At 43.2% G+C, this 24,334-nt stretch overlaps 1 protein-coding gene across 2 annotated transcripts in view; it reads right to left on the bottom strand.

Moving 5' to 3' along the window:
* The window catches only part of LOC129388365 (uncharacterized), a 37,478-nt gene that overhangs the window by 10,909 nt on the left and 2,235 nt on the right, over positions 1-24,334 (bottom strand). The window contains exons 2-5 of one of the 2 annotated variants that reach the window (XM_055078499.1): positions 23,941-24,053; positions 19,716-19,784; positions 8,573-8,608; positions 776-841 (exon numbers count right to left, since the gene is read on the bottom strand). In XM_055078499.1, the coding sequence (XP_054934474.1) occupies positions 776-841; positions 8,573-8,608; positions 19,716-19,784; positions 23,941-24,053 (284 nt within the window). The remainder of the gene's footprint in view (positions 1-775; positions 842-8,572; positions 8,609-19,715; positions 19,785-23,940; positions 24,054-24,334) is intronic. The other variant, XM_055078500.1, reaches the window with a different exon arrangement.

The raw sequence follows: 24,334 nt of genomic DNA on the forward strand, positions 1-24,334 counted from the left end.
TTTGTTCCGAACAATTACAGTAGATGGAAGATTTGTGTGTACGCGCGTACTACAAATGTAACACAAGAATTGCTCAGGTATTATCTTGATAAATGCAGAAATTGCCATTTCATAGCTGGCTTAGGCATTTCTCAGGCGTTGTATATCAATATGCTTAGGCATTGCTTCCGGCACAGCGCCTACTACAAAAACGAACATGCTCATAAAGTTGGTAAAAATTGAAGGGCAAGTTCCCTTTTAATTTCTGATTTGCCACCTGCATTCAATGAGTAATGTATACTTTTAGCATCGCTAGCTACAAATGGTAATTACAACACAAATGGAAATTATTGGCAAACATTGTAATAATTAACAACTATTTTGTCTTCAGTAACATTGTATAAAATAGGCGAAGAAGAACAAAAGAAGCTACTGGAAAACCCCTGTCTCATTCTGTCTGTCATTCATGTCCAGGACACTCTTGCGCTGTTGTTTAATTGTCCCTCTCGCCTAAATATCAAATTATGATTATTTATTTTTTCTTCCTTCTAATATTTGCTCTACATAATAAAATATGTACATTTAAAAATTTTGAGAAATATATTATTTTATATGTGTTCTCTTCTAAAATATAATACCCATTTACATACAGCGACAATTTTTTTTCATAAATATGCATCATTTTTTCTGATGTAACCACTTCTCTTTATAATATCACATTTCATTGAGGATGTTATATATACAAAAGTAAATTTTCAACGAGATTTCAAATGCAAAATTCTTTGTTAGCACTTACCACAAAATCTCTTGAAGCGTATCCAAATTCTATGGGCAACTTGACCTTCGTATAATACAGAGAACTCTGTGTGTGGAAGGTACATCACAATAAAAGAAGCTGCGTGTAGTCTAGAGCGTAAATGTCAGATACTGTAGCACCAGTCAGAGTTTATGCAAGACCCTGTTTATTATTTACTATCTTCTTTACATTATCTAAGAACGGGGGTACAACACAATAGCTACATTTGCTTTTAGAGAGCGTTGGTCCACTGATTATTCAGTGCGAAAATTAGTGCCCCATTTATTTAGAATTAGAACCCCAGATATTTCATTCTTCATTTATGAAATACGGAGAACCATATACAAGTTTAAGCACAGTGGACACATCAACGTCTAGACACACATGAATAAGTAACACAGAAAAATATAGCAACAGTATCAAACTACAACAAGACACATGTGGTTGGTAAAAACAGAATTGAAACACAGAAAATCCATTCAACAATCAAATGTGAATCTAACAACAACAAACACACGTAGTCAAAGAACATTTAAAGACGCGTAGAATAAAGTAATGCACGTCAGTCCGAAAGAGAATAAATTATGGGATATGTCAATACGTTCTAGTCCGGAATATTTGTAGGAAGATAGAACATTTCTACAGGTATGTACGTGCTAAAGGTGAGGCGGAGATGGGTCAACGCGTGCGTCTAAGTTGTAGGGGCTTAACGTCTAATGAAGGCCAAAAATATGATACATCAAAAGTAGGTTAACAAGGGAAATGAAGCGGCGTTTTTTACGTAAAGTGAGCATCTGCATTCTGTTCATTACCATTACCCCTCTTGGGTACTCGGATTCTAAAAATTTAAAGGAAATAAATATAACATCTTTTCTATCTATCTTTTCAAGATTTTCGATATTTGGTTTGGTTCAAGGACCACAGTCAGTACATTCATTCCCAAGTTTAAGCCTAATGAATGTTGTGTAACTGAGAAGTTTGTTCCTAGCGAAAGCATATCGGACTTTGTGGCATAGGAAACGCAGTTTTACAATGGTTGACGCCCGCACGTTATCATCAAAAATGGTCCAAGAGAGCTTAGTACACACAAGTATTCTTAGTGTGTACCCTTTTCTATCCGTAACAGTACTAGTTTGTAACTGCACATTTCCAAAACTAATCAACACGGAGAAAGTAAGACATATTCGAAATTATAACGTGAGAAAGACTAAGAAAGCAGTAAAAAATAGGCACAGCCTAAAAACAGTGAGAAGGAAACTAGGCATCACGCAAATCGAGATGTATGCACTCAAAGATAGGCAATGTAATATCATGAGCAATCCAGAAGAAATAGTAAAAGCAGCGGAATAATTCCGTACTTACCTGTACAGTACCTAAAGCAGCGATTCCTAGCGATGAAATTAGGACTTTGCAAGACGTGAAACGGAGAAAAACGCCAGGGAAAGATCTACTACCAGTCAATTTAATCAAAGATGGTGGAGACATAATGCTTGAAAAACTAGCGGCCCTTTATACGAACCATCTATGGACTTCGAGGGTCCCGAGAACTGGAAGAATGCCAACGTTATACTAATACACAAAAAGTACTAAGTACACCTAAGTCAATTACTCACAGGGGACCCTGGTCACGAGAAGAAAACTTACAGAATAACATGGGTTGCAGCGCACTCGACGGACATTGTCAGATCCTGACTGGAAGCTTACCGTTATAATTAAAAAGAAAGGTGTATAATCAATGCATTCAAACGGTGCTGACATATGGGGAAGAAATTTGGAAACTTACAAAGAAGCTCGAAAAGAAGTTAAGGACCGCGCAAATAGCCATGGAATCAAGAATGTTAGGCATAACGTTAAGAGAAAGGAAGAGAGCGGTGTGGATCAGAGAGCAAACAAGGATAGCCGATATTCTAATTGATATTAGGAGAAATACATGGAGCTGGGCTGGTCATGTAATGCGTAGGCTAGATCACCGGTCGACCATCAGTATTACAGAATGGTTGCCAAGAGAAGGGAAAGGCAGTCGGTGAGGTCAAAAGACTAGGTGGGGTGATGAAATTAAATTCGCATGCGCTAGCTGGAATCCCTTCACGCAAGGCAGGGGTAATTGGAGATTGGAGGGAGAGGCCTTCATCCTGCAGTGCACATAATATATGTTGACGATGGTGAGGATGAACTGCACACTAATGTATCCTGGGCATAGCGCTCAGAAGAAGGTTCTTTTTTCGTGCTAAGAAGCAATTCCCACCGCTTTACGCAATATTACATAAAATTAGTTCAGTTCAAGTGAACTGCCTAGGGAAAAAATATCTTCGTACAAAACACAATCGTGAAGAAATAAGCTAAAGCTAGCACTACTGTCAAATGCAATGGCAACATCAAAAGTACCATGTGTCCCAGCTGATGTTAGCAAATCTGCTCAAAGAAACATACGAATTAAAAACGCAGTGCAAAATACAAATATAAAATTTGCGGTGCTTGGTATTCAAAGCTGCAACGACTAAATGCCGTAGGTGTTGAGATCGTATCTACCACCACGTTTTTTAATATTTCTTTTCTGTCGAACAGCTTGGGTAACTTATCTGGGACACTGCTTATATAAAAAAATATGGCACAAGCCGCCTCATGATGACTGTCGGCAACAATGCGCTTAGCACTGAAGCGATATAGTGACACAATCAATTGCTGAACTTAAGGTAATTTAAAATCCGTAATCATCGTTCGATGGTAAATTCTGGGGTTTTGCATGCTAAAAAACCCCGATCTGATTACGAAGCAGGCTATGGTGGGTAACTCCGGAATAATTTCGATTATCTGAGGTATTTTTAGCGCGCACCCGATTCACACTACACAGCGTTCTTGAATTTCGCCCCCATCAAAATGCATCCGTGACGGCCTAGTGAAAAATTGGGTACTTCTCTTTCTTCCGCTGGACGTGGCATGCACTGTATTCGGTATTGATCTACTTTACCACGGTACCCGCTTGCCAAAGTCACCCATAAGCATGACGGCATGGCAACAACTATATGACCAAGGCACACTGAGGATGATGGGATGAGGAAGGAATGACATCGGTCGAACGACGAAGGCGCCACTGAGATGATGATATGGCCAGGGTGAAATGATGGTGACGGTGTAACTAGGGCAAGGTGACGACGACAACGTAAAATTTATGAAAAGACGACGATAGCCTAAGGATGACGGTATGACGACCACCAGATAACGATGGTGCGGCCAGGATAGCATGGCGACAGCCGTGCGTCAGCAGATGAATGAAAGCCACTTCTCGGCGATGGTGCAGTGATAACAATGACATCACAGCGACAGCGTAATGACGATTTAATGAACAGAGCATAATTGCGATAGAATGGCGAATAAGTTATGACGGGGATGGAACAACGAAGGCAGTATGACGATGATGGCATGATGACAAGGGGATGACGTTTCTGCAGAGGGGAAGACATTAAAACGACAGCGTGGCGAGAACAGCATGACGACTTTAGTGAGTTGACGACTGTGTGACGACGGTGGTGGGACAACGATAATATGACGAGAGAAACGAACTGAAAATGAGGACTATGGCAGCAACACAACGGCATCATCAAGACGGTATGACATTAAATGCATTGCTACGACAGCATGGCGACGAAGCGATGTCGAGGTTTGCAAGGCAACAGTCTGAGGACTACATGATTAAGATCGATGTATTATGATGATGGCGGGGCGACGACTGTATCATGCAGTCTGTACAAGCACACTGGTGTAGAGATGAGGTGCGACGACGAAGACTTGACGAAAGTTAAATGACGCAGTCGGAGTGATGCCTATAAGCGATCCGAAAGGCCTCTGGGGAGGGGACGACCATTATTGCATGATGGGAGTGTAACGACACTGTCGTGTTAACCATAGCATCCCTAGTGGTGGATGACAATGCTTGATTGATGGCAATGCAACGACTAGGATGGAATCAGGGTGAGGAGCGCATGCCAAGTGGTCAAAAATATTGAACAACTTGCCCTATTGCGCCGGCGAAGGATGCGTGTTGATGATGGCATTACTAGTGTGCTGAGGAAGCTGGGATGATGGCCATTGAATGACCACAAAAGCCTTCGAAGCGAGTATGACAACTTATTCATGACGACGATGTGACGGGATGGCTTGACGACTATGGCATGACCAGAGTCTTATGACAAACATGGAATGATGGTGATGCAAAGAGCACAATGGAATCACGAGGACGGACATATGCCCGATTTCCCAAACTATTATGCAACTTGAGTCGCAGAGTGGGCTTAGAAGGCCTGACGACGATGAGATGACGAGAGTCAGATGACGAACCTGGAATTACTACAATGAAGCCAGCATGATGGCCTTGCCTCCACGAACACATACTCAGTGGCCTAAACCATCAGACAACTTCGACTGCTTAATCGGCATAGAAGGCGTGACTACGAAAGGATGATGACAAATTAGATGTCAAAGCTGGACTGATGACGATGAAAGGACCACGAAGGCCTCCGACGAGACTATGAGCACTAAAGCATGAGGACGCGGTAATGATCATGGTGTCATGAGCAGAGATTCAAGAGAGTCGGACGACAAAGGTTAAATGATGACGATGCAATGAACGGATGGCACCCGGACCACGAGCAAATAAACCATTAGACAGCTTCGGCGATTTATTCGGCGTTGAAGGCATGACGACGAAGACGACATGACAAGTTAGAGGTCAAAGCTGGAATGGCGATGACGGAAAGGCAACGAAGGCATCCGAACGGCATCCGAACGAAGGCATAACTAATCACGACGACAGTGTGACAATGATGGCATGATGACCAAGGCACGACGAGAGTTCGATGTGAAAGCTTGAATAAAGCACAGCAATAATACCGACCGATTTATTGGGATTTTGTTGCTTTCCGTAGTCCTCCTTAAAGAAAGCAACAAAATCCCTATAATGAAAGGCGCCAGGCAGGGCGATACGATCTCTCCAATGCTATTCACAGCGCGTTTACAGGAGGTATTCAGAGACCTGGATTGGGAAAAATTGGGTAAAAAAAATTTATGGAGAATACATTAGTAACTTGCGATTCGCTGATGATATTGCCTTGCTTAGTAACTCAGGAAACCAATTGCAATGCTTGCTCACTGACCTGGAGAAGCAAAGCAGAAGGGTGGGTCTAAAAATTAATTTGCAGAAAACTAAAGTAATGTTTAACAGTCTCGGCAGAGAAGAGCAGCTTACGATAGGTAGCGAGGCACTGGAAGTCGTAAGGGAATACATCTACTTAGGGCAGGTAGTGCCTGCGGATCCTGATCATGAGACTGAAATAACCAGAAGAATAAGAATGGGCTGGGGTGCGTTTGGCAGGAATTCTCAGATCATGAACAGCAGGTTGCCATTATCTCTCAAGAGAAAACTGTACAACAGCTGTGTCTTACCAGTACTCACGTACGGGGCAGAAACCTGGAGGCTTACGAAAAGGTTTCTACTTAAATTGAGGACGACGCAACGAGCTATGGAAAGAATGATAGGTGCAACGTTAAGGGATAAGAAAAGAGCAGATTGGGCGAGGGAACAAACGCGAGTTAATGACATCTTAGTAGAAATCATGAAAAAGAAATGGGCATGGGCAGGACATGTAATGAGGAGGGAAGATTACCGATGGCCATTAATGGTTACGGACTGGATTCCAAGGGAAGGGAAGCGTAGCAGGGGACGGAAGAAAGTAAGGCGGTCGGATGAGATTAAGAAGTTTGCAGGGACAACATGGCCATAATTTGTACATGACCGGCACCATCACGCACCATCAGACATAAAACTTCTCGCGTACAAATCACTCATCAGATCGAAATTAGAATATGCAGCGCCCATCTGGAGCCCGCACCAGGCATACTTAAGAAACGAACTAGAATCTGTACAAAATCGTGCCACTAGGTTCATCCATTCTTCATATTCATACGACATAACCATATCATCCCTAAAACGTAAAACTGATCTTGCTAATCTTTCTGTGCGCCGCCGCATCGCCAGTCTTTTTTTTGTGTCACAAATTATTTCACAGTCCGCTCAATCAAGCACCGTATATCATCCCACCGGCGCGCAAAGCCCCCGTACGTCCCATCCTTAATCGATCGCACGCGCACGTGCTCGCACCACTACTTTTGCAGCCTCATTTTTTCTTCGCAGAGCAGTAGACTGGAATGGGCTTCCCCGTGACATTGCAGCCATCATGTGTTCATCAACTTTTGCGGACAACTTAACTACATTTGTTTCTCATGAAGGTCACTCTCTGTAACCTTGATTTGTAAACCCACCCCTTATGTAATACCCCCTAACCGGGGTCTTTAAGGTAATAAAGTGATGTGATGTGATGATGTGATGCCTTTGCCCTGCAGTGGGCGTAACCAGGCTGATGATGATGAGGATGATGAATGATACCGACGGGATCAGCACTAGGAGCACGTAGCGAGCGGCCGAATGTATTTGGCATATTGGGCTACTGAGTCTACATACAAAGCGTACTGACGACGGCATAACGAGGTTCAGTTGACGAAGCTGGAATCACAACGATAGAGTGACCATCATTTCCTTACAACCAGGAGCCCTTACCTAGGGGCCCATGCTGGCTAACAGCGTGGATCAATGAATTCAATGAATATATTGATCAATAAATAAATGATCGATGCAAATACATATATATATATATATATACAGTTGAATGAACGAAGGAGCATACTTACGAAAATTGCATTTTTAATGTTTTAACGTTTCGGCCGTGGCACGGCCTTCGTATTCTGGTGAAGGCCGTGCCACAGCCGAAACGTGAAAACACTAAAAATGCAATTTTCGCAAGTGTGCTCCTTCGTTTATTCAACTACCTATGCTCCGGACCTACAGAACTTTTCTTTGAATTATATATATATATATATATATATATATATATATATATATATATATATATATATATATATATAGAGAGAGAGAGAGAGAGAGAGAAGGCTAGATAGATTGGTGTGCTTAAAACTGTCGATCAGTACACACCGGTGGTGATTGCTTAATTAGAGAAGTATTCAAGGTATCGAAATAGTTGGAAGCATGGGACTTTTTTATTTTGTTATTACTGCACCGTGGGATACACGTTTAACTGCCTCAATAACGCACATCAACACACGCCAACACGCCTTCTTAGTGGGTTTTTGGAAATGGTGAAGCTATCAGCTAATAACTTAATGGCCATAACTGCTTGCCCTATTGTTGATGACACTTTTATGAACCCATGCTCAACATTTGTTGGTGTAGTGTGTTTGTCGGAAAAACTTCAATTTGTTTATGGGCATCTTAATATAATTTAGAAGAGTGTGACTGCACACAAGAAGGACAAAATTTTGAGAAACAAGGGTGTCTTCTTCTTAAAAGCAGTTAGGTTGGCATTTGTCAAAGACGCAAGACCTAATACTAGAAGCAATTTTGCTACAGTCACTGCATAACGCTTGACCGATGAATCTGGCATATTCATGTCAAAATTCATAATAGATAATACAGCCGAACATGAAATCAATTATAACTCACATGTGGAAGCAGGAGTAGTGGATAAATAAACGGCTGTGACAAAAATATGCCAAATCGTTATTTTTGCATTTTTCTGAAGTTTAGGTACCCAGATAACAGTGTACAGCTGCGGCATGAACCGCACAAGAATATAAGACCGTTCTCGAGATGCACTATGTTGCCTTCTATTTGTCACATCCCGTTCTGTGGTTCTTAGTACGTAAAATAAAATCAGCCTCAATACATACCTCATTCAAAGTCTTGGAGACATTGCATTCAACAGCCTAGAAATAATGACAGTCATTCGTTTTACTTTGTTTAATGTGTCGAAATACAAATTTCAAGTTTAAGCTAAACATATTTATTTTTTGGAAATGTTTGTGATTTACTCTGTCAAGTAACCGCCGTTTGATAGCAGAAAGCTGGAACTGTCTGCCATCTATATTTTGTTGCAAGCTGTTCTTCTTGTCTGCCTTTCCTGTCTTCTATTTGCCTCTCTCTCTTCTTTTTGAACGCTACATACCTTTCTTTTCCGTTTGAACTAAACTTGTTTCCTTTTCGTTTTCAGTCATCAAACAGTTGTTTTAAGGTTAATAAAGCCAAATGAAAAACAGTTCATAGGGACTAATCTACCCAACCTTTAAAATAAATTGTGATAATACAAAATAAATGAGAGTGAAAGATCGTAACCTGTCATAAAGATAAACGTGATTTTGGCATTTTCAATACTCTATAAACTATAAACCACCCTTGTTGCATTTACCTAGGCAATATTTTCACCAAGTACATAAGAGGATGCATCACTTTGCCCTCAGTTGACAAGCATCGCTGACGAGAATTCTTGCAGGCCATTTATAGTACACTGGTCTATACTGCAGCCGTTTAGAGTGACACGTGGACTTGTTTACCTTTCTCGGGTGAGCGCGTTTCACCGTGCAACAAATGTTATCGCTCAGCGTGGGTCGCGACGGCGTGTATGGTAAGTTTCTGGAATGTTATCGATTGCTCTATACGCTGTCTGTTGTCACCGAACGTTGTTTAATGTGATCGCATCTATACGCGACGCGAGTGGTGCAGAATTTTCTGGAAGACACGCGGGCACCAGCAATTACTCTGGAAAGTTTGATGGCTCCTGTAGAAAAGCCGACGCACTGGACCAGTAGATCATATTTCGACGATCGCCGACTGTGTTCGCCGCTATCGTTGTGCTTTAAGTGTAACCTGTTTTTGTGGGCACAGGTTCGCCCAATAAAAGTTAGTTTCGTCTTTCACAGTATTGCTTCTGTGGTCTTTACGTTCACTACCACGTGACAATAATATGAACCGCATTATGCGTACCTCTAATGAAACGGTTGCACAGATCCTTATCTGAGGAAGACACGAACGAAGTTACCGGGTGGCCAAAGAACTGGGCGAATATCCTTTACCATGCCACTTCTACATTCATTCTCGCAGAGTTAGAACTTAGGATGTATATGAAATAAGATTATTTATGGCTAGGAATTACGGATCTGTAAAAATGTATGTATATATATATATATATATATATATATATATATATATATATATGTTCTACGTTCTAAATGCAGAAGTGCACAATGCTGCAACTGTGCAGTATGCATTTTCACATTCACGAAGATTGCTTGCGTCTAATGTTCAGATAACACCAGAAGCATGCACCGGGTGCGTCGAAGGCATTCCAAAACTGTAGACACTGCTACAATCCTTCGGTGAAAGGCCAATTCCATCAAAGAAGTCACAGATCACAGTTGCGTCCCAATCAGCATATATTTTAAATAGTTCAATGATTTTCTTAATGCATCATAGTCAACTAATTGACAACAATTTATAGACAACTATTTCTTTTTTCGAAAACGAGGCGTAGAGCTCTGCAAACCATACGTGCAAGTGCAATGCCATCACATATTTATCTTTCGCGGGAGCTATTTGGGAAAAACGATTATGGAGTATAACGCGCCAAAAGCACAATCTGATTATTAGGCACGTCGTAGTAATAATTTGGAATAATTTCGATCACGCGGGATTCTTTAACGGGCGCCTAAATCAAAATAGAGGGGTGTTTTTGCATTTCGCCCGCATCGAAATCGCTGTGGCCGGGATTTGCCCTAGATCCGCAAAAATGAACGATGTGAAACATACAGGAGAAGAAGCAACGTTTTCCGCTGTTTTTATCCCAGTATACACCTTTTCTGTTTACTACTACTAAATAAGGTACTACTACAATTAGTACTACTACTACTACTACTACTACTACTACTACGACTACTACTACTACTAATCACTGCTAATACGAATTCCATAACTATACTACTTATAGAAGCAAGCGTCTAATCGAAGAAACCGAAAATGAAGTTTATTTACTAAATCTACATTACATGTATTTTTTTCCATTAAAATCGTTTTTTCTTTCATGCAATTGGTCAACTCTCAATTATTGTTCTGTAGTTTAGGGCATCCTCATTTTTGCGTATCTGTAAAGCATAGTGTATTTTTACTTTCTATTTTTCATGCTATAGGTTGTGTGTGTATTCTAGTTGTTTGCTATTTCTTCCTGTTTAAATTTGATGTTTTCGACACACTGTGTCGATATCCTGTTTACGTGCGTGTGATATGCATAGTGAAATAGTTATGAAGTGCACAGTGTCATGCGTCTAACAGGTGACCAGGATCCTAACAGACTGCTAGTCATTTGTCATGGCGAGCTTTTTACAGCGTAGCTGTTTACCTGACGAACCTGTTTGAATGAGCCGTATGCATGGCGTGGTCTGGTAAGGGGAAAAGAGGCTGGCTAACGTCCGTAAAGTGAACAGAAAAGATGGTGGCATTGCTTGGTCTCTTAGGGGGGGGTGGGTATGTTGGCTGGCTAACGTCGGTAAAGTGAGCAAGAAAGATAACGATGATTAGTACTGCGCTGAAAAAGGAAGGACACGTGATTTCACCACGCGCCGCACCTGCGCAGTCAAGAACGGCGGCCCGCGCGCCCGCGCGGGCCGCCGTTGCTGCCGGCTGCATCCGCCGTCGTCTACGGTCAGTACAACGGCGCGCCAGTTGTGGCTGGAAAACATGGGGATGTGCACTGCGATAGCTGCCTCGGTGTGTAAGAGGAGGATTGTGCATTGCAGAAGTAGGCCATTGCAACAGTTGCAGCTGCAACAAAAATGGGAAAAGTGGGAATACCACACATTGTGCGCATAGCCGAAGAACAATACGAGTACGAGGAGAGGCGCCCACCGCAGGCACGCAACTATAACCAACAATAACGTGCTCGTGCGAAAGCGAAGAATGTGACCAGTGGTTTCGCCTACGAAGAATGTCAGGAAGAGCAGGAGCGAGAGTCTCATCGTCGGCGTCGAGGGCAACCTACCGATGAAAAGCCCCCCTGGAGGCCACTCGAAAGCTTCAATCTACGCCGTTCGAGTCAGCGCCCAAGCAGCTGAAGCGTGAGTTCTCACCTCCTTCCAGTTTCACCGTGGCGAATTCCAAATACAAGAGAATGCGCCTGGACACAGAGTTTAACCATAGTTGCCGGGTGTGTGATCAACAGCTTCGTTGTCCAATCCGCCACCATATGAATGATTCAGCCCCAATGTTTTTTCGAAGAACGCTTTCGCTATCACCACTGTCGTCAAAAAAGAATATTTGGGATTCCACATGTTTAAACCTGACCAATTATTGCGAGAAACTGCATGAAGCCTGTATGATCAGTGCTTTTTTATTTACTCCTCTCTCTTTCTCAACTCCACCTCCTCCTCCCCCACATGCTGCAGGTTGGGCTTCGCTCGTTGTCCTCTCAGACCTCTACGCTCTGCGGGGCACCGATGAGCAGTCCCGCTGGGGTGGTACTGTAGAACGTTTCCAATCGAGCTTCCTTCGGTCATTCTCGCGCCTACGTCGTAGTAGATATTTTTTTGTGAGACATCTTAAGGTGCCATCTTTTTCACCATATATCGTTCGCTCAATGCATATTTCGACGAATTTATTCCTCTCGTGACATAAATTACACTTTGCGCTCAGTGTCTACTGCTGAAGTTGCCTTTCATTGCTGTCGTATACTTTGTTCATTGTACTGGAATTTTAGGGTTTCATTTACAGAAAAACGTCCTATGATAGCGAGGTGGCCGTAAAGAGGCGCCCAATGGGTTTTCAAATGTGCAGGGGAGCAGTCCTGGATACATCTATCTTAGTAATACCTTAGATACTGTTTGGCCATCTTGGACCTGTATCACGGTACGTCTGGCAGGACGTGTATCAGTATCTGTATTTCCAATACGTGAAAGAATGTACCGTGTGTCGCAAGACACAAGATACTGCTATCTCAACATCACCGTGTGAAACTCTAAACGTTGGATGAACACAGCTTCTGAAGCCGAACTGCTGCCATTAAGCCACCTGAATTTGCACAGGCACCAAATTTTCCTGTCTGACCTTAATAGGAAAATTGACAACAATTCATGCTTAAATGTCATATGTTTCGTAAGTACCACCTATATCGTGTTTGTAGGTATTCACTGAGCCTGCGGCGGTGGCGGGCGCGGTGCCGGTGGTGGTGCAGCACTGCAGCGTTGGCGCAGAGGTAGAGCATCAGCCTCCCGTGCAAGAGGACCGTGGTATGAATCCCAGTGCCGCGCAATCTTCCACCGTATTAAAATAAAGAGAAATCCGCTCGGTGATAAAATTGAATAAACAGGCCTGGAATGCGGCCTGATCCCGGTGACCAGAACCGGTAACGCACTCCCGCACCAGAGCAGGATTAGCCACCCTGGTGCAGTACTTGGCCACAACCTCCTATATGAATACAGCAATGAAACCACTGACCTAAGTGTCCCCAGCAGCTGCGAAGCAACTGACCACGACGGCGACCAAACTTGTGACGCAGCGGAGGATGCTAAGAATCTGTGGGTCAGGACAGGCTGCCATTGGAATCTGAACCAGGCAACGTTTACCGCTAGAACGTTATCTAGTGAGACGAGTCTAGCAATGCTATTGGAGGAATTAGAGGGCAGCAAATGGAATATAATAAGGCTCAGTGAGGTTAGGAGGACTAAAGAAGCATATACAGTGCTAAAAAGCGGGCACGTCCTGCGCTACCTGAGCTTAGCGGAGTGACGAGAACTAAGAGTCGGATTCCTGTTTAATAAGGATATACCTGGTAACATACACGAATTCTGTACCATTAGCGAGGCGATGGCAGGTCTTGTTGTGAAACTTAATAAGAGGTACAAATTCAAGGTCGTACAGGTCTAGGCCCCTACATCCAGTCATGATGACCAGGAAGTAGAAAGCTTCTATGAAATCGTGGAATCGGCGATGGGTAAAGTCAAAACAAAATACACTATATTGATGGGCGACTTCATTGCCAGGGAAAACAAGAAGCAGGCTGAAGACAAGACAGTGGGGAATATGGCATAGGTCCTAGGAATAGCAGGGGAGAGGTATTAGTAGTGTTTCCAGAGCGAAATAATATGCGGATAATGAATACCTTCTCCCGCAAGCGGGATAGCCGCAATTTGACGTGGAGGAGCTCGAATGGCGAGAGTAGAAATGAAATAGACTTGATACTCTGCGCTAACCCTGGCGTCCTATAAGATGTGGATGTGCTCGGCAAGGTGCGTTGCAGTGACCATAGGCTGGTAAGAACTCGTATTAGCCTAGAATTGAGCAGGCAACGGACGAAACTGGTACAAAAGAAGCCGATCAATGAGTTAGCCGTAAGAGGGAAAATAGAGGAATTCCGGATCAAGCTACAGAACATGTATTCGACTTTAACTCAGGAGGAGGACCTTAGTGTTGAAGAAATGAACGACAATCTTATGGCCATCATTAAGGAGTGTGCAATAGAACTCGGGGGTAACTTCGTTAAACAGGATGCCAGTAAGCTATCGCAGGATACGAAAGTTAGGAATAAGAAGCGCCCATGTATGGCAGATTCTAATCCTGCAGCTAGAATAGAACTGGCAGAACTTTCCAAGGTAATCAACAATCACTAGACAGCTGACATAAGGAAGTATAATATGGATAGAATTGAACATGCTGCCAGGAACGGAGTAAGCCTAAAAGCAATGAAGAAGAAAGTAGGAATAGGCAAGAATCAGATGTATGTGTTAGGAGACAAAGCCGGCAATATCATTACTAATATGGATGTGATAGTTCAAGTAGCTGAGGAGTTCTATAGAGAATTATACAGTAAGCACGGCACCCACGACGCAAATGGAAGAGAGATAAGTCTAGAAGAATTGGACATTCCACAAGTAACGCCGGAAGAAGTAAAGAAAGCCTTGGGAATTGCCTACAAAGCATTTACTAAGGTAATCACAAATAGAATCAAGAACACCTTAGACTTCTGTCAACCAAGGACCAGGTAGGATTCCATAAAGGCTACTCAACAATAAACCATATTCACATTATCACTCAGGTGATAGTGAAATGTGCGGAATATAGCAACCCTTATATATAGCTTTCATTAATTACAAGAAAGCGTATGATTCTGTCTAAACCTCAGCAGTCAAGCAGGCATTACGGGATCAGGGTGTAGACGAGCCGTATGTGAAAATACTGAGACATCTACAGCAGCTCGACAGCCACCGTAGTCCTCCATAAAGAAAGCAACAAAATCACAATAAAGAAGTGCCTCCGGCAGGGAGATACGATCTCTCGAATGGTATTCACAACGTGTTTACAAGAGGTATTCGGATGCCTGGATTGCGAAGAACTTGGAGCAGAGTTCATGGACAACATCTTCGTAGCTTGCGATTCGCTGATGTTAACGCCTTGCTTAGTAACTCAGGCGACTGATTGCAATTCATGCTCACTGACCTGGAGAGGCAAGGCAGAAGAGTGGGTTTAAAAATTATTCTCCATAAAACAAAAGTAATGGTTAACAGTTTCGGATACAAGAGTATATATCGGATACAATAATTCGGGTAGTATCCTGTATTTGTATCTGAAATACTTTTTTGGCGGAGTAGCTTGTAGCGTGTCATCACGCAATTCCAAGTTATCTTCGCCCCGCCATGCAGGGCAGTAAGAAATTCAACCTAATTATTTCGTGCATGTCGAGTTGGGATTTGTAACTGCCGCTTCCAATACGCACTTTCTCGGACCTGAAAATCCAGCTGGTAGGCCCAAGTATTTCCCTATGTCACGTGTAATTCTTTCGTCAAGGACATTTCCCTTCCGCGTAGCACGGTCTCGAAAACCGTGACTTCATGCCTCTAGTCTCCGCCAATTTTACAAAACACTATGACATTGGTCGTCTGCAACATGTCGCAGTTTAGGATGGCGATAACGCGGTTAGCATCTCCGCATTTGACTGCTGCCGTCTACGTGCTTTCTTTGCAGGAAAACACAAGAAACCTGCATTTTCCTACCCCTTTCTCCCTTATTTCGAATCTTCTCAAAGCAGAGATGGGCGCAGTTTATTGCACTCAACTAATCATTTCGTTTTCTCGTGGTATTATTTGCCTCTCGAAATTCGATACTGCTGGCGGGATTTGTGATAGAAAGCGTTCTCCATGCCTGTCCGCGTAAAGCGTTGAATAAACTTTTTGAACGGTTTCCCGGATCTATCATGGCCACCTGATTCTTGAGTGCCATGATAGAGCAGCAAGATCTCCGCTCAGCATATATCTGGCGCGTATTGCTTCCCATCCTGTATCTATAGGTACAATTAGATCACATTACAATCATGCTTGTGTTGCTAAGTGTAACACATAAATGAAGATACTGGCGGAGGCCACATAACACAAAGCTGCAAGTAGACAGCCACTGTACCTTCCACAGCTACAGTGCGTACAGCTTCTTAGTATACAGTGTTGTTCGAATGTGCAGCCTAGGCACTGCCGCAGCCTCTGGTACCTTATTCATGTCTATGTGTCAAGTCCCCTGCGTGTTCCTGCAGTCCACTTATCCTTTAAGGTGACGCAGTCATTTGGTGGTGAAAAGTTCGATAATTGCGTAATGTGTATGTTTTCGGGGGGTGAACAACCGAAAATGCCCGCCTTGAATGCAAGTCTCAAAATATATGACCACATCAAACCGCCAGCATCTCTGTCAGAGCTCCTTTCTCTGTTGCCATTCCTTTTTTATTCTTTAGTGGAAGTGTGGATATCAGCCGATAGCATTCAACAGACGTTCCATCGGCCCTCTGTTGTCTCGAAGAAAAGAGGCGGAACCTCTTCCAATCAGCGAGGCGTTCAAGCAAAGCTGCAATTGTCCTTGAATGTGCGGAAGGGCCTACATCTGCTCAATGCATATATCTGTAACAAGTTGTTGGTATGCCCCTTCCCAGTCTTCACTCCATTCGTGTTTTGTGTGAATGATACCTAGCACTTCGTCTTGGGGGCATAACGCGCAGTAAGCGCTGTCAAGTCTTCCCGGAAACCCAGAAATACTCGCAAAAAAGAAATGTTATATGGCTTGGGCAGTATCTTCTTCCTCAGTACCGACTCTCCTCCAATGCATTTTTTAAGGCCATCAAAGACTCCAATCAGATATACTGCTGGCCTTTTAGAGAATTTCCTCTTTCAAACGGGGATCAGTAATTTTGCTCAACTCAGCGTCTTGGACATAAGACACAAGCGCCACATGGTGCGCCTTTATTCTGAAATACGCAATCATGGGCCCTATAACGTAAAGCTATTCCAATACGTTTTATTGCAAGCTCCTGACGTCAAATTTGCGTAACCCCCAACGCAAGCATCGGACGGTCACCCGCAGGGTTGTCTGAACATACCAATCAAACATTCTCCTCGTTCATAGGAGGGCACTTTTGTTTGCTTGTAAAACGAATAACATTGCCAAGATTGAGCGGGTTGTCATATCTAATTGACGGACAAGCACGCTCAAGTGGAGAGGGATCCGATGGTGTGAGCCACTGCACTGAAAATCTATAACCGAATGAAGAGGGTGGCGCCAGTGTCTGCGATTGGTCCGCTTTCCCTTACTTGGCTTGCGGTGGCTTGTTGAAAATCGCGACGTCATGCAACGGAAGCTTAAAAATGCTGCCAGAACGGATACTCAGCAAAGAAGACTTGGCGGAACAAGGTCGTAAACGTACAGAAAGTGCTCGAAATTGTTACACAGCCACGCAAAAAGGTATACGCTAATAAACCCATGCCCTCCTGCAGGTGCAAGTTGCCTGTGCCTGAGCGATTGGCGGCAGCCATTTTTTATTCCTTTTGGAACGGGGCAGTCTGTCGCTATTCAGAAGAAAATTCAGTTGTGTCCGGCATATTAATGCATCTTGAACGCGTACATGTCAATTTGACGTGGTCAGTGTTTGCAGTTTTATGACGTCTGTGACAGGCAGGCGATTGGGTGTCCCCCGAAAAGTTTGACCAAAAGCCGAGGGCTAATGGCGAAAAGGCTTCGATTCACAAATAACTACTTTTCTTTCGTTCGGTCAAATCGTGTATAATCAGTGTGTACACGTCATATCAGATGGGGAGCTATGGCGTTTCCGTGACGCCGCGTGACAGACAGGTGAAGTGGATCTGGTCCCAAAATGTGTTTGACCAGTCGCGGAGGGCTGATTGCAGAATTGGAATAGGAAAGTTTGGGGTTGTTTTACGTTATCGCGCCCCATTTCTATATAGACGCAGCAGAGCTCACCATTCAAGGCGACGAGCGCATATTTATTATCTATTGCAACCACGTGGCTTTTTTATTCCAGCCAAATGATTGCATAATTAATTTACAAACATCAAAACGTGTGGCGAAAATGTGTGTTCGATCGATTATGTAGTGCAATCTGTCAGCAGCCTTTTACCGAAATCACTTTGACCAAACCATGGTGCTCCCTACTTTATTATTGATATAATCCAAGCGTAGCATAGTAAAGGGGAACTGTTTTGTTTACCGGTTTACAAGTCGGCTGTCGGCGCAGAGTCTGATTGAACTATGTTCATTGACCGCTATGGCTATGGAGGATACAAAAGTTGACTGGGTCTTCGGATATTGTTATGTATTAGTGACGGTGAAAAACAGAACAGCTAAACTGTGATAAGTTTTTTTTATTAGGCGAACTAGTGCCCACAAAAAGAATGTACACTCAAAGCACAACGATAGCGGCGAGTACAGTCGGCGATCGAAGAAATCTGATCTGTCGGTCAAGCGCATCCGCTTTAATACATGAGTCATCGAAGTTTAAAGAGTAATGGCTGGCGCCCGCGTGTCTTCCAAGAAGTACTATACTCACTTCCATACACAGCAGTCAACGGCCTGGAATCTAGGGAATTTCTTGCGGTGGCTTCGTTCGCACCTATTGTTCGATATTTTTTTACCGCAGTTGTGCACAACTGTTCTTTGTATAGGCTCATCATTGAATCAAACAAATTTCAATCCTTACAAACACACACACTGTAGCATACATCTACTAATGCGTTCCTTTAGGTTATGTTTATACGTGTTATTCGGTTCGGACTATTTTGTTTGAGACACGTCCCGAGGAGCCTCATGTACATGCTTGCGAGAGCGAACACCGTTGGCGCACAACGAAGCGTGGACAGAGTGTGCGGAGTTATACATTTGCTTGACCGAACTTCTTGCGCAGCATCCACAGCGTTGACTGCTATATATGAAATGGAGTACACACAGTTGGCGTCGCGTATACAACCACACTACACAAGCTTTGGTGACAACACGCAAGGCATTGAACAATCGATAACATTCCAGTAAGTTCCAATCATGCAGACGCATCTTTCTTTAGGTTGTTAGTGGGTGAAATGCAGTCCCCGAGAAAAAGATAAATAACTGCTCGTGTCACTATTATGCTCGTAGCACCATTGACGGGGCTAACTGATGCTCCTGCTTCGATGAAAACGTGCCATTCTCCTCTTTTGGTCTTCGTGTTGGCATAAAGATCATTGGGCTCAAGTAAATACAAACAGATTCTCTTCTAAATAGTTTATACTCTGTTTGGCATTTTTTATCTCGTTTTCAGTGAAGCCCGTAATGGTGCTAGTCTAATCCACTCCACATAGTGTGCATACCTTTGTTACTTATCTACTCTAATATGAATGGGCTCTTGCGTGATGACTACCTGCAGCCCCATTCGGCAAGGTGATCCATCCGCCAATGCCACTCTCTAGTGTACCCTGAACTTGAACAGATATTTTTATATCCCTGTGCAAGACGAACAGAAAAATTTAAACCATTTTGAATGCCAACCGGAGTCTGATCATAAAGTATTGGCGCAGGCACTTGCCCGAAGTTCGAATTATTACCGCTTTGGTTCGGCACCTTAGGTACACCAGCATGCTGCTGATTCATGTTTGTATGTTGTTTGCACATGATTCAGTTCAGGACTCCATTTTTAGAAGAGATGGGGCATACATTACGACATAATAAAACAAGACTGTCACTAATTCTCACCGGATCTATGTGTTGCTCTTTAACCGATGACATGCAGGAGTGATATATGGAGCATGCAACCTGTACAACCTGCAAAGGAAATATGAATAACACGTGAAGAACTTAAATTTTAAACTGTGCGGAGCATTCTTAATCTACTAGGTTGACAGAAGCGCACTTTTTGAGCCATTCCAGCAATTGAACAACATACAAAACCTGATTCAGGATAAAATTGATATTGCTACTTTGGTTGACATGTTACAGACCTAAGGGATTGTCCGGGCGATTTTGGAAATATCACCAGGATGTGTCATAGATGCCCTTTCTAGACGTTCATGACTAAGGCGTTTTCTTGTGCCTCACAGTCTCAGGTGGACGAATATTAAGCCAGCGTTTCAATCAAAGCGCAGTCAAAGTTGCTTCATGCTTGCCCGACGGTGAAGCAGAGCCACTAACGTCAGTCATGGACGTCTACAAAAGGCACGCCAGTTGATCGTTTCGGCTGTCCAGTTTTGCCATGCTTTGTGAAACTGGCCGAAATTTATTGCTCTGCAAAATTTAGTGGCGTTCACCTTTTGCGTTCCTTGAAACAGTTCTGAGCTCCTCCAACTCGACACATCGAGGCTTCTTTCTATTACCATCAATCACATGGCTCTTTCGTTTAAAGAGATAATTGGTATAATTTGTATAGGGACTTGTTTATTTGCTGGATCGACCCACATTCAAGCATCTCAGAATGTCTTTAACTCCTTTTAACACCCCTTGACAAAATTAATTAAGCATAAATTATTTATTTGTCTAACTTTTTTATGTACTGAAAGAATATCGGACGCCGAGAAAAGGCGTAAATGATTAAGCTTTCCTTGCCACGGACAAGTCCTTTCATTCGGACAAGATCAAGGTACAGGACAAGATACAGATTATTTGCATAACGCGAAATACCTCAGAAGATACGTAAACGAAGTAAGGCGCCCTATAAACAAAAAAATGCATTCCGATTTTATTCTAATCTACTCATTTAGAATTTCCTTAAGCACCAATCAAAGCGTGGGCAGAGGCCCGCAACGTTTTCCAAGCAAAAGCTCTCGTTGTCTACAAGCAGCCAAGTTCGCTTGGTGTTTTAGATAGAAGGATTGCCTACTGTGATAGGTTTTATTTGTCTCAATGGCTGACAAAAGGCGAGGAGCGCGCAAAAGTTGACAGGGCGTTAACGTGGCCGAGACAGCGCAACAAAAGGTAGCACATGGGGGAGAAGGGTTGCGCCGGCGTTTCGGACTGGTCCAAGTAGCGCTGATATCAATCCGACGTAACACGACTGATGCAGGCGTCAGGAGAGTTGGGCAAGCGTCTGCGATTTCACCCTTTCCCTTTGCTCAGGTTGATCTGGCTCCTCCACTATCGTGGTGTCGTGAAACATGGTGTTGAATGTACTCCCGAAATATGCATTGCCAAAACAGAGTTTGCAGTCCGACACCGTCTACGCGCTGAAAAGACTAAACAACTTTGTTGCGCAGAGATAGATTGTCTACGGGACGAACTATTGGGTTATAAATGTGAACGTTCGGCACCCACCGCGAAGCGGAACATCAGGAACGTCTTCGTCTCCTGCGCTAACAATTACTTCGAGAAACACTTCGTTATTCAACTATTTGGCTGCAGTGCGCGCGATGTGCTAAGGTTCTGGTAACACAGGGAGATTTCATAACCTACAAAGAAATCTTTTACGTTATTAGTTGTACATTCCACGAAAACCTTTGTGTTTTCTAGTTCAAAACCCATAACACAGAAATCCTTGCATTTATAATTTACAAATTCATAAAGCTTTGAGCATGATGTCATCGGACTTTTGCTAGCACATTATTTACATTTCAGTGAACCACGGACATTAAGAGATCAGTGAGTTCTAGATTACAGTTATTTGCCAAATTCAATGATATTCTTATGTAATTTTTCGCGCAATTTATTTCTCTACAGGGGCTTATGGCCACCTCATATTCGACAAAAGCACCTATTAACTGACCAATTGCGCGGTACTATAGGCAAGAATAACTTGAAAAATTTACACGCAAAAGCATTTCAAACACATTTCGAAGGGAGTGCGGGCGTCAAAAATTCTAAAGTTGTAAAGGTTAAAGTGCCAATCAAGCATGCAATGTATGTCATTATGAGGCAGGAAGATAGCAGCCATTCTGCAAACAGCTGATAGGCTGTGGGTGGCGCAATAGCTGTTCATTTGTCTACATGCGGTGATAATTTTTAGATCTCCCGGAATTTTTAAAAATATCCTGAGGCAGACAACATGATGTTTGTCCTAAAGCTGGATTATTCGAAGAGGCCGGCATTACAAGCACAAGAATTCAAAAGGCAACGTCAACTACAAACAAAAACTCATGAGTTCAATTTTCAATAAATACTTCACGGCCTATATTGCAATTAGCAAATTGTTTTCGGTGCGTTTGCAAGGCTTATCCACTTGAATGTCTAGGATGACGCCAGTTTTGAGATATTTCTACCCAACATGTGGAACTGAACACAAGGGCGTTTGAGTTTGTTCCGTACTAGAATGCATAAAATAAAGCTTTTTTAAAAAGTAAGAGGAAGCAGCTATGCATTTGGTTACGGAGAGTGTTATGGCGTGAGATCCAAACTGGCGTCACCCTTGAAATGCATTCCAAATTCGTACGCCTTGCAAACTCTCCGGTTACGATGCTTAAATTCGAATATGTTCCGCAATATAATGATGTAAACATGTAATTGATCTGCTTTTATAATTATTCGAACAAGTGTTTCAATTTCTCGTGCAACTAATGGCCACGTGCCTCCCTCTATAATAGAGAAAATGAGCTAGAAATACGTGTTTTGCAAGGGGCCATTTTTAGGCTTCCTGAAAAACTTAAAATGAACGCCCCGTATATAACTCAAGAGATGAAATAGTAGCTTCACTACCTTCGCATGTTGCATTTGCTTCGTAAAAGCGGCAACCATGAAAAAGTAGAATCAGGTAAGCAAACACCGTTTTACAAACTTTGTTGCGCGCGGGCACAGGCTAAAGACGTGTATGAAATTTCACTTAGCGTGCGCTGATGGTCGCTTGAAGTTCCGTTTTCAATGGCCTTGCTTGCACACGGAAAGAAATCCTTTTTCATCAGCGCCTCCCAGCAGGCAGCGACAGAGCAAACAGCAGGCAGTGATCTTCGATTTAATTATCAAAGCTCCCCCCCTCTCCCACATACCAAGATATGTCACAGCTTCGCACGAAAGGCGAAGCATCAATAGCGAAAGCAAATGAATAGTAAGCTCTCCAAAGTAAGAATTGTAGATTAATCGACAATGAAAACTTGTAAACATTCGCATCATACCTCAATAAATAACCATGGTGTCACACGCGCGCAGTTAGACACGAATACATCTTACTGAATGACCGCGGACGCTCGCTAACAGGATGCTGAACCGACGAATAGCGGCAGCAGTGGCGAGTGAATTTCCCTTCGTGCTGCCTCTCGCTTCAACGTGAATGAGACGCTCGAGAATGCAGCGCCCACGAAGCTATCGGCCGTCGGTGCACCGTGGACTCTGTACCCATCGAAGATCGCTTCCACGATTATGCACGTGCGGTCGTGCTACCGCTACCGCTACAGTAGACGTCATCCAGTGCGTTGCCCTCGAAGAAAGGCGGTGTGCTTACTCCCCGCCTTACTCCCTTGCGCGATGGAGATCGAGCCCCCGTCCTTGCTCGCCCTCACACCCACATCATAAGGTGCGTGGCCACGTAGTTTATGCGGAATATGACTTCATACGAAGCATCACAGCGACGCAGGCACCAAAGGTGGAAACACGCCTGAAGTGTCCTTCTAATTGCTATTCTAATTAAAAGATATTTGATCTTGTTTGGCACAATAATGGATCCGTGGCCAGTACACCTCACATAGACGTAGTGCATTTTAGCGGTTTCCCTACGTCGCGGACGTGATCGGCAATGTGTGCGTGGCCAGAAAGCATTTAACCAATAGCGGAGGGCTTAGCAACATAGCAATCAGAATTGAAAAATTTTGTTTCGTTTTGTTTGGTCCATTCTTTGATAATTAGTGTTTACATGTTGCTTTGAAATGGCCGGTCTTGTGCATGGAGGGACGTCAAATGACCGACAGGGAAAATTTGTGCGGCCCAAAACTTGACCAAGAGCGGAGGTCTAAAGCGATGGCAGAAATAAACAGAAACAGCACCCAAGTTTAAAAGTTTCACCTACCTGACGTAGCTTATGCGGCGGGATTGTTTTTGCATAAGCAAGCATTTCGTTCTTACATTCCCGCACTGCTTTGCCAAAGAAAGCTTTTGCTTGCAGAAGGCGAGGTCCCATAGCTGCATGTGAAATTGTTCATAATGTAGCAACGTTGAGTAATTTAAGGTTATATAATCAATGAAGCGATGTTCATTATCGTTTCAAACATTTTATGGTAGACTCGTAAATGCAGTTTTTATTCTAACTTTTCCTCTACAAATTTCTTTGGAAATATGTTGCTATCAATGTTCGTTAGCGCAGAAAATCTATTTCTCCATTTGGCGCACCAAACAATGTCTTTAGTGCCTTAAATATGTGCACCAGTACGTTCACCTATGTCAAGTAGCAGGAGAACAAATAT

This window comes from Dermacentor andersoni, chromosome 10, assembly GCF_023375885.2.
Source record: "Dermacentor andersoni chromosome 10, qqDerAnde1_hic_scaffold, whole genome shotgun sequence".
NCBI lineage: Eukaryota > Metazoa > Arthropoda > Arachnida > Ixodida > Ixodidae > Dermacentor > Dermacentor andersoni.